At 46.7% G+C, this 12287-nt stretch overlaps 1 protein-coding gene across 1 annotated transcript; it reads left to right on the top strand.

Moving 5' to 3' along the window:
- The first annotated feature begins 2303 nt into the window (after positions 1–2303).
- Pom121l2 (POM121 transmembrane nucleoporin like 2) lies at positions 2304–5210 on the top strand. Its single transcript, XM_036187260.1, has one exon. It carries the CDS (start codon positions 2304–2306, stop codon positions 5208–5210), a length of 2907 nt encoding a protein of 968 aa, XP_036043153.1.
- Positions 5211–12287: the final 7077 nt, after the last annotated feature.

Consider the following 12287-nt stretch of genomic DNA (forward strand, 5'->3'; position numbering starts at 1 on the left):
ACATAGAACTATTTTGAAAGTCTCAGTGTTTTCCCTTTTGGCTAGCATATTCAGAATCCTGTTTAAGGAATGATTGCCTGCTCTGGGACAGGAAGATACTCTTTTGTGTTAACTTCTGCAAGATTTGTTTTTTATCTTTTACACGTTGATTTTTGTTACGTAAAATAAAGGACTTGATTTATTTTTCCTCTGGGAAGTATTCAAAGGATACAATAGTACTTATTGGAAAGATTGCCTGGGTTCCCACTACTGTCTGGTACCATCTTTTCCCATAAATATTTGATTCTTTCCTGGGCACTCAGTTTGATTACACTGGTTGATTTTTAAATATATATATTTTTATTCATTGCTGCCCATTCTCTTAGTTACTGATTTTTAACCAAAATGGGATTAGAAATTGATAACAAAATGAAAACTATAAAATTCCCACATTTTCAAGTTAAACAATGTAATTCTAACCCCCTATTATAAGGGGTTAAAGAAGTTTCAGTGCAGCTGGGTGTAATGGTACACACCTATTGTCCCACCATTTGTGAGGTTGAGGCAAGATCATCACAAGTTCCAGGCCAGTCTGAGCTACATAGCAATGTCATGTTCTGAAAGAAAAACAAAAATCCCATCAGTCAAATTTTACTACTTAAAAAATAACAACAAAAATACCACCACACAGTCTTCCCCAGTTAGCTTTGCATCTCTGTCCTCTCTATTAATCCATCCCCCTCCCAGCCTTAAGCAACCAGCAATCGTTTCTATGGATTTACCTACTCTCTTTCATAGAAATAGATTCTGACAATTGTACGTAGTCAAGATCCATTGTAAATACAACCTACGTCTCAGTCACCCTCACCCAAATCCCCATCCCCTCCTTGTCCAGTTCCTCTATGCAACCACTTCTTGAAGACACATTATAGTTGGACTCACCCCTCTTTATTCTTGTCCTGAACTGTTTAATATTTGTCTGTGCTCTGTTGTTAGGTATACAGATGTTTGTAATTTCTATATTTTCTGATTATCCTCTAGTAACTTGTGTGTGTGTGTGTGTGTAGTGCACTGTATGATTGGATGTGTGTGCACACGTGTGTACATATAGAGTCTTTCCACTTTAGTTAAAATTTAAAAAATTACAATTATATTGCTGGGCAGTGGTGGTGCACACTTTTAATCCCAGCACTTGAGAGGCAGAGGCAGGCAGATCTCTGAGTTCTAGGCCAGCCTGGTCTACAGTGTGAGTTCCAGGACAGTCAGAGCTGTTACACGGATAAACTGTCTTGAAAAACCAAAGCAAAAAAAAAAAAAAAAATTACGATTATATTTTAAAATTATGTTTTGTTTGGTCTGTGTGGGAGCATGCTATTGTGTATTTGGAGGTCAGAGGGCAACTTGTGGGAGTCAGCTTGTTCGTTCCACCAAGTGATCTTCTCAGGCTTGGACATCTTGCTTGTCATACTGTTGGGGGGGGGGGTGGGGGTTAGCTAGTTTTTGGCGTGTTTACTTGTTTTGTTTTTGGTGAAATGTAAGATTCCAGCTCCTACCTGGCCTGGCAGAGCTCTTTGATGCCAAGTCCATGCCATTGGCTAGTGTAGAGTGAAACTTTCTCTAGCTTTCCCCTGTTCAGCACACTAATTCTGAAAGTGAATAAAGGTTTGATAGCGAAGTGGAGTACTAAGTGTCTTCTAAACAGTTCCTTTCCCGCCAGGGTTCAGCTTAACATCAAGGTTACAAACCGTGGCTTTATCCACTTAAAGTCCGAAACTGGGTTTGGCCACCTGGAGGCATTGATGGATCCGAGAAATATCACCTCCGTCTGCAAGGTCCGCTGCGGCCTTTCCCACTGACAGCTCACAATGCCCTGTGGCCTGCCTGCACCGTTCCATCCGTGCCATTGTGTCGTGTGCACTCTCGAGCCCACCCGCCCCTGCCCTCCCCAAATTCTCTGTAGGATTCAAATCGCCCGAAGTTGCTCCCAGCTCAGAGTTTGGGGAACTGGCACGCGGACGGATGCGCTTCCAGGTCCAGGGCCGGGTCCTGGCAGGATGCTGGACGCCGAGCCCGGTTGAGCTCTGCCCACGTCGCACTGGAAAAAGCCAGTACCGCGCTCAGACGGCAGATCCCCGGGCGGGCTGACACGGTTGCCGACGAGGCTCGCGTGTCCCCAGCTCCCCGGCACCCTCGCGCTTTTCTTGCACCCGTGGCCCAACCGTCACTCGAGCCGCGGATGCTTGGATTCGGCCATCTCCGCCGACCTCCGAAACCCCAGAAGCCGAAAGCCGGCTGGAAGTGGCGGCCCACCCGAGCCTCTCCGCATGGGCAGCTACCTGGGCAAAGCGGGGTCGTCGCCGCGGTCCCCAGCCCAGGGGCGCGCAGACGCACGGGAGAAGCCTGCGACCCGCCGACCGGCTAGGCCCCTCTACCAGGTCCACCGGGTGCAGCATGTCCACCGCGCCCAGCCCGCCCGGCGACACAGGCCCGCCCGGAAGCCGCCCAACTGGGATCCCACCAATCCCGCCGCCTTCGTCAGCGAGGCCTGGAGGCGCTTTCCCATGAAGAGGCCGCAGAACCCCATCATGGGCTCGCTTCCTTCGGACTGGTGGGAAAGTTACCTCAAGAGGAATATTTGGTCCCTGCGGCACCCGAGGGCCACCTGGAGTCCGGTGACAGTCAAGATCTCGCCCCCGGAGCGGAGGCCACGGCCCTCGTTCTCGGCCTCAAAGGTGGTAAACTCTGCGGGACCCTCGGAGGAGCCACCGGGCGGGTGTGGAAGAGACCGGGTGCTGCAGGCCCTCCTCGAGTGCAGGAAGGGGCGAGCCAGGTGGGAAGAGCCGCTGTCCCCTGACGGCTCGGACAGTCAAAGGAAGTCTGCCAGCCCCTGGTCCGCCTTTAAGCCCCTGTTGAAAAGTGGGGCCACTGTTTCATTTGTGGCCAGGCCTGGGTCTCTGAAAAGGAGCCTCCACGCCCAGAGCTCAGATCATAAACCTAAGAGGCCGGCTTGTTCCTCCGTGGCCCTCTTGGCTAGCATATGCACACGCGGCCCCCCCAGCACTAAAAGAAACGCTATTACTAGCTCTTACAGTTCTTCCAGATATCTCTCAGAGTCTTGGGAGAGACATTTTTCCAGGTCATCAGTCCAGACTCCAGAATGGCCACTGAAAAAAACAGGGGAAAGTCCTAATTCTCACCCCTTAGTCACACCCAGCAGCCCCGGGCAGCCGAACTGGGAGATTCCTCCATTGCAATCTGCTTCCAGGAACCTGCTGACCATACCTTGCCAGCAAGGCTGTGTGGTCACTGAAGAGGACCTGACCTTAGAGAGCCAAACTGGGCCGTGCAACCAAACCACAGACTCCATTCCTGAGACCAGGGCTAGTATTCAGCCTCCCTTGTCTCTCAGTCGGCCTTCTTCTGAGACAGTAGTCAGTACCCACATGAGTCCTCAGCTGGGAAGCTCAGAGGACATGCCTGTTCCACATGGGTGCTCACAGTTAGAGCACCTTCAAGGCATCTCTTCAGACTCAAAGCCCTCAACTGCTTCCATCCAGGTGTCTCCAAGCTCTCTCGTATCACCAGTCGCTGATTCCAACTGGCTGTCTTCAATCCCTCAGGCTCGCAGGTCTGCAGCACCTCCACATTCATCTGTCATTATCCCCACCGCACCTACCACACAAAACACTCTGCTTAGGGTGGTGAGTAGCCCAATTCTCCATCTTCCTGCATCTGTACTTCCTGTGGAGACGTCTGCTCACCCAGCATTAAGACCTGTTCTGGGGCCTGTACACAATAGTGAGGTTAGAGACTCCTCATATTCCAGAATTTCTGTCATGGCTGGGGCATCGTCAAGCTCTTCTCTTTCCACAACCCCAAGCATCTTGAGGCCCACCTGCAAGCCTCTCTTTGGCAGTATAGAACCACTTAAAACAATGCCCATGACAGCTCCTGGGTCCACCCAGCAGGTCTTTCCTCCTTCACTGATTTCTGCTTCTACCCATCTCTTCCATGGCCTAGCCACAGCCCCCTCTATGGTTACATCTGCCATTCCAGCCAGCACATCCAAAGATCCTGGTGTGGACTTGAATATAGTCACTAGCACCATGGGCAACTCTTACTCTGTTCCTTCTTGCCACACTTTGCTGCTTGGCGCTTCCCAGGGATTTTCCTCCGCCACTGACTTAATTTTCCCATGCCAACACCCTACAGTCCCCAGTACTGTGCACACTGTCACCATCTTCAGCCAGGTCCTCACTAGTGCCATCCAGATATCCCCTCTCAGAAGCACTGCTAAACTGAAGGGGGCCAGCAGACCTCCGCCAGCTTCGGGCTTATCGTCCACAAACAAGCAGACCGTGACCTCGAGCATCTCCAGTGTGACTTCAGCACTCACAACGTCTTTGGGGTCAAGCCTAAAGTCACCTTTGCCACCATCCCAAAGAAGTCCTCCCCAGGCTTCACCCGGGGCCACGGAGAGGCAGAAGCAATGTTCTCGTCAACTAGCTCCCATCCCAAGCTTCAGTACCTCTTTCCTTCCAGGGAACTCAGTTGTGTCCCCAACCCAGACGCTGCCTCCTGCTCAAATGGCCCTCGGCAAGCCTACACTGCCGGCTTCTGGGGGGTTGACATCTTCAGCCTCCATTATCCACACTTCCGCCAGTGTCCAGTCAGGTTTGGGCAATGCTCTAGCTGGTTTTCCATTCAGCGAAGCCAGTTCAACCACCCTTGGGGTTGTCAGACAGAACCACCAGAGTGGGGCCTACAGCTCAGTATTTGGTAGCACAGCCCCGAGGCCTTTTGCTTTTGGAGGATTAGTGACCCCGATGGACTGTGGGGAGCCTGAGGTCATTATGGCTGCCCCACAAAGGAGCATGTCTTGTGTAAGACCGAGTGAGACCCCAAGCACCCCAGCTCCCTTTGTACAGTGCTGGAATCAGAGCATGCAGAGCCTTCCTAGCCAGATCACACCTCTGGTCAGTGTCCCTGCAAGAAAGACTGTGGCTGGGGCCCCCTCTCTGGTCCCCTTTGTTCAGAGTACCCCAATACCTGGAGCCACTAAGGCAGGTAGTAGTCTTGGCTTTGGGATGTCCTCTCCAACTGTGCAGGGTTCTGTGGGGAGAGATCCTGTCAGACCATGGGCACCTTCATTCTGTATCGGTACAAAATCAAAAACTCCAAGGAATCGGGAGCCAGGACGCTCCCGAAGGTATCACACTTACAAGAAATAGTCCACGCTCCCTGTCCAAGTGCAATGAAGAGCCTCAGTCTCTTCCAGTTCTCTATACCAAACATATCCCTGATCAAGAGTGAAAGCTGCATGCGTTCCCTCTGTGTGTTTTCATCTAAATCTTCCAAGAAGGTAGGCCACTAATGTGCCATCTAGTGTTGGTAGGGAATGTGGCTGCATAGGACTAAAGCTCCTGGAGCAGAGTAGAAACTCTGATTCTGTTTCCCACCCTCACCTCCCTGTACAAGTGTGAGCTCCACAAGGGCCAGCCTCCCATTTGGGGAATGGCCATGGCAGAAAGGTAACAGGCATCTTCGGGAGGATATAGGTTGATCTTACACCTCAGCCTTCCTCTATTAGGGCTCTAAGAAGAGCTTGGCTGTCTAATCCCATAGAGACAGCAAGTTCTCAGTTCTTACTGCTTGTTCCTCTGGTTTCTTGGGGGTGTTTGTGTGTGATCTGATCTGCGTTCAGTCTGTTCTTGGGAGTGATGGTCATCTCTGAAGATCCTCTTGTGTGTTGCTATTTGCACCACGTTCTTTTTAAAGTTGCTCCCCCAAATTGGCAATGGCTTAGCCCCGTCCTTCTTCTGGTCAATTTACTGTACAAGACTAACTAGTGAAGATTCAGTCTATCAGACCTGAGAAATGTCTCAGTCTGGGAAAGGGAGGTTCTTGGCCGGTTCCCTCCAGGATCAAAGTAGGCCAATTTCCTCTTCCCTATCTACCAGCTTCTCCACTTGCTGCCTCCATTTGGTGTTCATGGAGACTTGCTCTTCTTATTCTGTTGGTTTCTGGTGTGTATGCTTTCCGTTGGGTTTGGAGGAAGAATGGTCTGTATGAGAGGTGGGAAGTTGGCAAAAGCACATGTCAATTGCGTAGATCATCGCAGCTCGCTGATGCGGCCAGTCAAACAGCACCGCTTCAGGGCTGCAAGGGCAGACTCACCCTAAATGCACACCAGCAGTTTGACCTTGAAGGATGGCATCTCAGGAAGTGGAAGGGCAGAGGAGATGGCCAGGATGCTGAACCCTTTTTTCTTGTCTCTACATCATAGACCATGATAGGAACTGCAAAATGCCCAAGTAGGGAAACCAAAGCTTACATTTCATTTCTACTTCTTATTTGTGCCTCATCAAATCAACCCTTTCTGTATCCACATCTTTGTCGGAGGGAACCATCAGGGCATGAAGCCCTTAGACCAACCAACAAGCCCTGAGGAAGGGAGAACAGCAGGTACCTACACCGACTCCAGCTGCAAACAGCAGCAAGGGCATGCATGAGCTGGGCATCTTTCATAGCGCCTCTTAACAACCTCACACACTGAGGCATACATGATTCTTTGGGTACGTTTATTACATATTTCCTATTTTACAGATACCGCGGGGATAGTCTAATTGGAAAAAATAATCTTAAATTGAACGATAAAATAAAAATACAATGTTGGAAAAAAAAGTCTATGATACAGGAATTACTGCATGCTCATATAGCTAGCTACCAGAGCAGAAAAATGTTAACAAATTTGCCTGAAGTCCCTCAGCAGAGACTAGATTTAAGCTGTAGAGTGTGCTTATTTCTCACCCTCCAATCACCCAAGTTAGAAATACCTGGCTCTAAATATCTGTGCTGGGTGGCATTTATTTGTTTGTTTACTTATTTGTGTATATGTGAGATATTGGGGTTTGAACCAGAACTTCACAAATGCTAGGCTAGTGCCCTGCCATTTAGTTACATCCTCAGTCCTGTTTCAAATTTTAAAAGGTTTTTTTTAAATATTATTACTGCATGATGTGTGCCATGGTACATGTGTCAAGGTCAGGGGAGCTTCTCCCCTCCCTCCACCACATGGGTGCCAGGTTTTAGGGACTGAGCTTCCATCACCAGGCTGTGTTACAAGTGCCTTGACCCACTGACTCATCTCAATGGCCCAGTTTCAACTTTCAAAGACATTCTCAAGATGGCTGTCTAATTGAATGGTGACAGAAGGAAGGCATTAGACAGGAGCTACTGTCCTTTGCAGTGTCTGGGGATAGTTGTATGCCCATGACAGCCCTTTGTACTGGTCATTCAGTGGTCAAGAACAACTCCTGTTTAAGAAAATCATTTAGTGAGGACTTGTTAACTAGCCAATGATCCTAACACAAGGGACAAGAGCCCAGAAATGGGAGTGAACAGAGGAATACTTTGACCAGAATTTGAGACTTGAATTCTGCCTGACAGTACATGTTGTCCTCAAATGGATAATCTTATTGCAGGCCAACCTCAAACCGTATGTTCAGGCAGGAAAGGAAGGTCACCAAGATGTACTGACGTCACTTCCAAAATGTCTGCAGGTGTCACTATGGTGAGCAGAAGCAGGTGGGAACATGACTGCAAGCCACCACCATGATGTGGACAGCGTCTTCAACACACCAGGCCGCTGTGACTAGACTGAGCAGCATAGAAGCAGGTCCAGACTTGGCGTTTCGATTACTCTGGCTGTCATGTAAAGAGAGACTAAAATAGGAAAAGGCTGGGGACCTGAGGTTGTGTGAGAGACTTTCCGAGTGACAGAAACACATTAACAATGTGAGATGGAGGACTGGGGGATGTAAGAGTCAGTAGAGTGTTTTTCTAGCACGTGTGAAGCCCTGGGTTTTATCCCCAGCACTGTCAAACTACACACAGTAGCATACACCAGTAATTCCAGCACTGCCTAGTGGAGCCAGGAAGATCAGAAGTTCAAGGTCATCCTCTTGGGCCTGGGATATTTGAAACCCTGTCTCAAGAAAAAAAAAAAAAAAAAGTCCACGTTGAGGAAAGGTTATGGAGCAGAATTTGGGGAAAGGCTGTAATTGGGATTTCCTCCTTGGTCCTTTAGAGTACTGATTGTTTCCTTCGAATGCTTGGGCTTTTTAGATGTTCCCAGGGAACTGCAAAGCATGAACCTTCAGCAGCTGGAAACACTCTGACACCAGACTCCAAGCTCATTCCCATCTCTCAGAGTCCAACCCACCCTCTTACATGACAATGCCCAGAGCCATGAGTTAGAAGTACAGACTGATATCATATATCATACATTATTTCTTCATTTCTTTCACTCAGCTGGAGCATACTGGGTTCCCTCAGGAAAACATAGAATAAGGTAAAAAGAATTGGCTCAGCTGGGTGGTGGTGGCACACGCCTTTAATCCCAGCACTTGGGAGTCAGAGACAGGGGGATCTCTTGAGTTAAAGGCCAGCCTGGTCTACAAAGCGAGTTCCATCCGGGACAGCTGGAGTTGCTGTACAAAGAAACCCTGTGTGTGGGGGGACCCCAAAGGTGGTGGGAGATGAAAAAGAATTGCCTCTTGAATCTTCTGGATTTGATTTCCCAAAGGCTTCAATTGAGTTTCAGAAAGGCATAGCATTTGGAGACAATGAGCTCACCAGAAAACTAGAAAAATTCTTCTGGAAGAAGAGCGCAGGGGCTGGCAAGATGACTCAATGGGTAAAGGCACTTGCTGCCAAGAATCCGGTCCACAAGGCCCACATGTTAAAAGGAGAAAACTACTTAGTGTCATATGCCTTTAATCCAAGCACACAGAGAGGCGAGCTGATCTCTGTGAGTTTGAGGCCAGCCTGATCTACATAGTGAGTTCCAGGACATTCAGAACTACTGATCAGACCCTGTCTCAAAACAAAACACCTTCTTCCCAATAATTGTCCTCCACATGCTCACATTAGCACTTATAAGATAAATGAAATGCAATAAAATTTTTAAAATTTTTTTTCTAAAGAAGAAAGAAAAGGAGATGGACCCCGAGGACTCCGCAAGCCCTTAAGACAGAAATCAGGGTGTGGGGACCTGAACCAGCCCCTGAGAAATTCTGATACTCAATGCAGTGTCTTCAGAGGTCTATTAAGCACTACTTGTAGTCCTAAAGGGTAGAGTTCAGTTTCTTGGTTACTAACATTGCCCTTGAAGAATACGTGATTTGACTTCCCAATTTCTAAAAGGAGAAATTAAATTGAGCTCCAGAAAACTAAGAAATGTTGGTGTTTAACTGAGGTCTTAATCCATTTGATATCTAGGAAAAAGTGTCTTTTTGGAAGATGGAGCTGGACTTCAGAGGCCAAGAAAGATGTCCTGAGTGGGGACAAGTCTCTTCTGTGACTCTGCAATGACTCCAGCAGAACACACGCCTTTCTATTATCGATCTATTCAACTTCCTTTTATGGATTATCTTGAGTAGGTGGACAAGTCCAGCACTAACAGAGTCCAGGAGTGGAGCAGAGACAACATCCTGGAGTCCCTAGATGATGAATAAAAAAGAGCCAGACTGTTTCTGGGGCCTTAATTTGATAGGGAGAGTAGTTAAGACTTTTAACATATTCAAGGTAAATGATGTCCAAATACACAAATATGAAGAAACATAAAAAGGCATCAAACAATTTCTCTCTCTCTCTCTCTCTCTCTCTCTCTCTCTCTCTCTCTCTCTCTCGTGTGTGTGTGTGTGTGTGTGTGTGTTGCTAAGTATTACACTCGAAACTTAAGAATTATAGTGCTTTATAGTCATTTTATTTAACTTTCATTAAATTCGATATTTTTGAGCTGGTCGTGGTGTTACACAGCTTTAATCCTAGCACTCTGCAGACAAAGGCAAATAGATATCTGTGAGTTCAAGGCCAACCTAGATCTTCCTAGAGAGTCCCAGGACATACAGAACTACATAGAAAGACCCTATTTAAAAAAACAAAAACAAAAACAAAAATTATAGTTTAGCTCTTTTCTTTCTTTTAGAAGATCTAGTCACAAGATGAAAGGCTCATTTTAATGTAGAAAGAAACATTCCAAGGAAATTAGTTTGTTCTCTTATAATGGATAGTAGGAGAATACTTCTAACAGAATTGCTGCACACAGACTTTTTGGAGTCTGAACCTGGTGTGCAGTGAAGGGAGCAGACTATGAACTTCACTGTTTTAGGGTATGTGGATGCAGCAGCAGGAAGTAACTCTGGAGCATTTTAGACTTACACCATCAGTGTGTCCATTAATTGTAGTGATTGTTGAGCCCAGGAAATATGATGAGTTAATTAATGCTAATATTTTGGATATGTTGGATTAAAAATATTATTAAAAACTAGTTTCTGTTGTTTGCTTTTACTCATTAATATGTCTTTACACCATTTGACATTACACATAGCTCACAGCATATATTTCTGGCTTATGTAATATTTTGTTGAAATATGCATGGTTGTGTCAAATCCCATCTTGTTTAGTATACATTTTATCAATGAGTTCACTGTTAATGCCACTGAGTAATATAGTACTAATTTTACTTTTGAAAAAGCTGTTTCTGGCCTTTGGCCTAATTTACAAAGCACCCACTATTGATGAGAAAAGGAGAGCTGGAGTAACTTCCAACCCTAGAGCATGAATTATCCATGAAAATCACGGGCTCCTGCTCTTGTACAGAGCCAGGAATGATCCTTGATAGCAGTACTTTTGGTTTTGAATGAGTAACTTTATTAAACATGCAGCAAGAAACAGCAGAAACCTAGGCCATGCTCAATGAGACAAAATAGAATAATGGACTCCTTTCCTAGCAACAACCTGTGCATGGGAGCTGGAGCAAGTCAAATCAAGCTCCAGATGAAATCTCTTGGCATCCACAGTACAGCATGTGTGGTAAGACATACGGACTCATCTCTCTCGTGTTGAGACCATGGAACTCCATCATGTTTCTTTACTATTTTGGGCCTACAAGCTAACAATTCAGGTGTCTTTTCAAAGGAAAGGGGGTGACTCTCCACATTTAATCTGTGAGATTCGTGAATCCCATGGGGACCTCATGGAAATGGACTCATTTTATCCTGGAACTGAACTCAACATAAGCAAAAAGAAACCATGTGGTTTGTGGTCATCTTAGCCAGCTACCTTGTCAAGATAGAGGCAACCATGTGACTGGGCACCATCTTGGTTTGTGATGTCATCAGTATTGAGACAGCCACATGACATGGTGCCATCTTGGTTAGTGACATCATGAAGATGGTGAAGGCTGTGAGACTTCATTGATATGTTGGTTAATGCAACAACCACATGACAGGAACCGAAATGGCAGCTCCCATAAACCTTTCCAATACAACTGATTGCCCCCAGGGATCACCACAGTATATTTACTGTTTTCAAGAGTAGACATGAGAATTTTCCCAACCATGTGCCTTCAACACTAGACAGGTATCAAAGGAGCTGACACTGTGAAATGGCTAGCTCCTTGGAAAGCTCCTGTGAATTTGCAGAACCTCAGGGAAAACTTGGGAAGATACATCCCAAATAGGACCTAAAGGATAGATTGCCAGGAGCTAGACACACTGCTGCCAGTAGGCATTTCTAACAATTGAAGGCAAAGAGGATTCAGCCTGCTTGCAGGGGAAGCTAGAGGAGGTGCAGGCTGGGCTGGGTCTCAGTACCTGCTTTTTCTGCCTATCATCTCCACGTCTGTTTTTCTCCAGCATAGAGTATTCTTTCTCCTCAAGACTCCTCTGCTCCATGCTTGTTGTCTGTTTTTGTTTCTGCCACCACTAAGGCCTGCTTTTATTTTGCTTTGCAGTTACAGTGACTTAGACAGGCTAAGGAAAAGAACATGGGATGCCATCCCTTTCTAGTTTCATTTAGGTTTTTATCATTTTCTGTGCTCAGTATTCCTTAGATTGCAGGTACTTAATCCAAGACTGCATGTGGTAAATTATAACGTAGCTTTCCTAATTTAGGCAACCTGACTGATAGCCCACTTTAAAAAGGGAAATTTGGGGCCTGGAGAGATGGCTCAGCATTTAAGAGCACTTGCTGCTCTTCCCAAATTTGATTCTCAGCACCCACATAATGGCTCAGAAATGTCCATGGAGTCTACTTTGAGAGGATCGCTGGCTTCTTCTGGCCTACAGGCACCAGGCATGCACGTGGTACACAGACATATGTGCTGGGGGATATCTTTCTCTACGCTGTATGTGTTGCTCTCTTTGGTTGATAAAAAGTTGTTTGGTCAATGGCAAGACAGAATAAGGTTAGGTGGTACATTCAAACTGAAGACAGAGATGAAGAAGGGTAGAGTCAGAAGA

Source organism: Onychomys torridus, chromosome 5, assembly GCF_903995425.1.
Source record: "Onychomys torridus chromosome 5, mOncTor1.1, whole genome shotgun sequence".
Classification (NCBI taxonomy): Eukaryota; Metazoa; Chordata; class Mammalia; order Rodentia; family Cricetidae; genus Onychomys; species Onychomys torridus.

What these genes read in the sequence shown, in the direction of transcription:
- Pom121l2 (XM_036187260.1), top strand. Translation starts at nt 2,304, where the DNA reads ATGGGCAGCTACCTGGGCAAAGCGGGGTCGTCGCCGCGGTCCCCAGCC.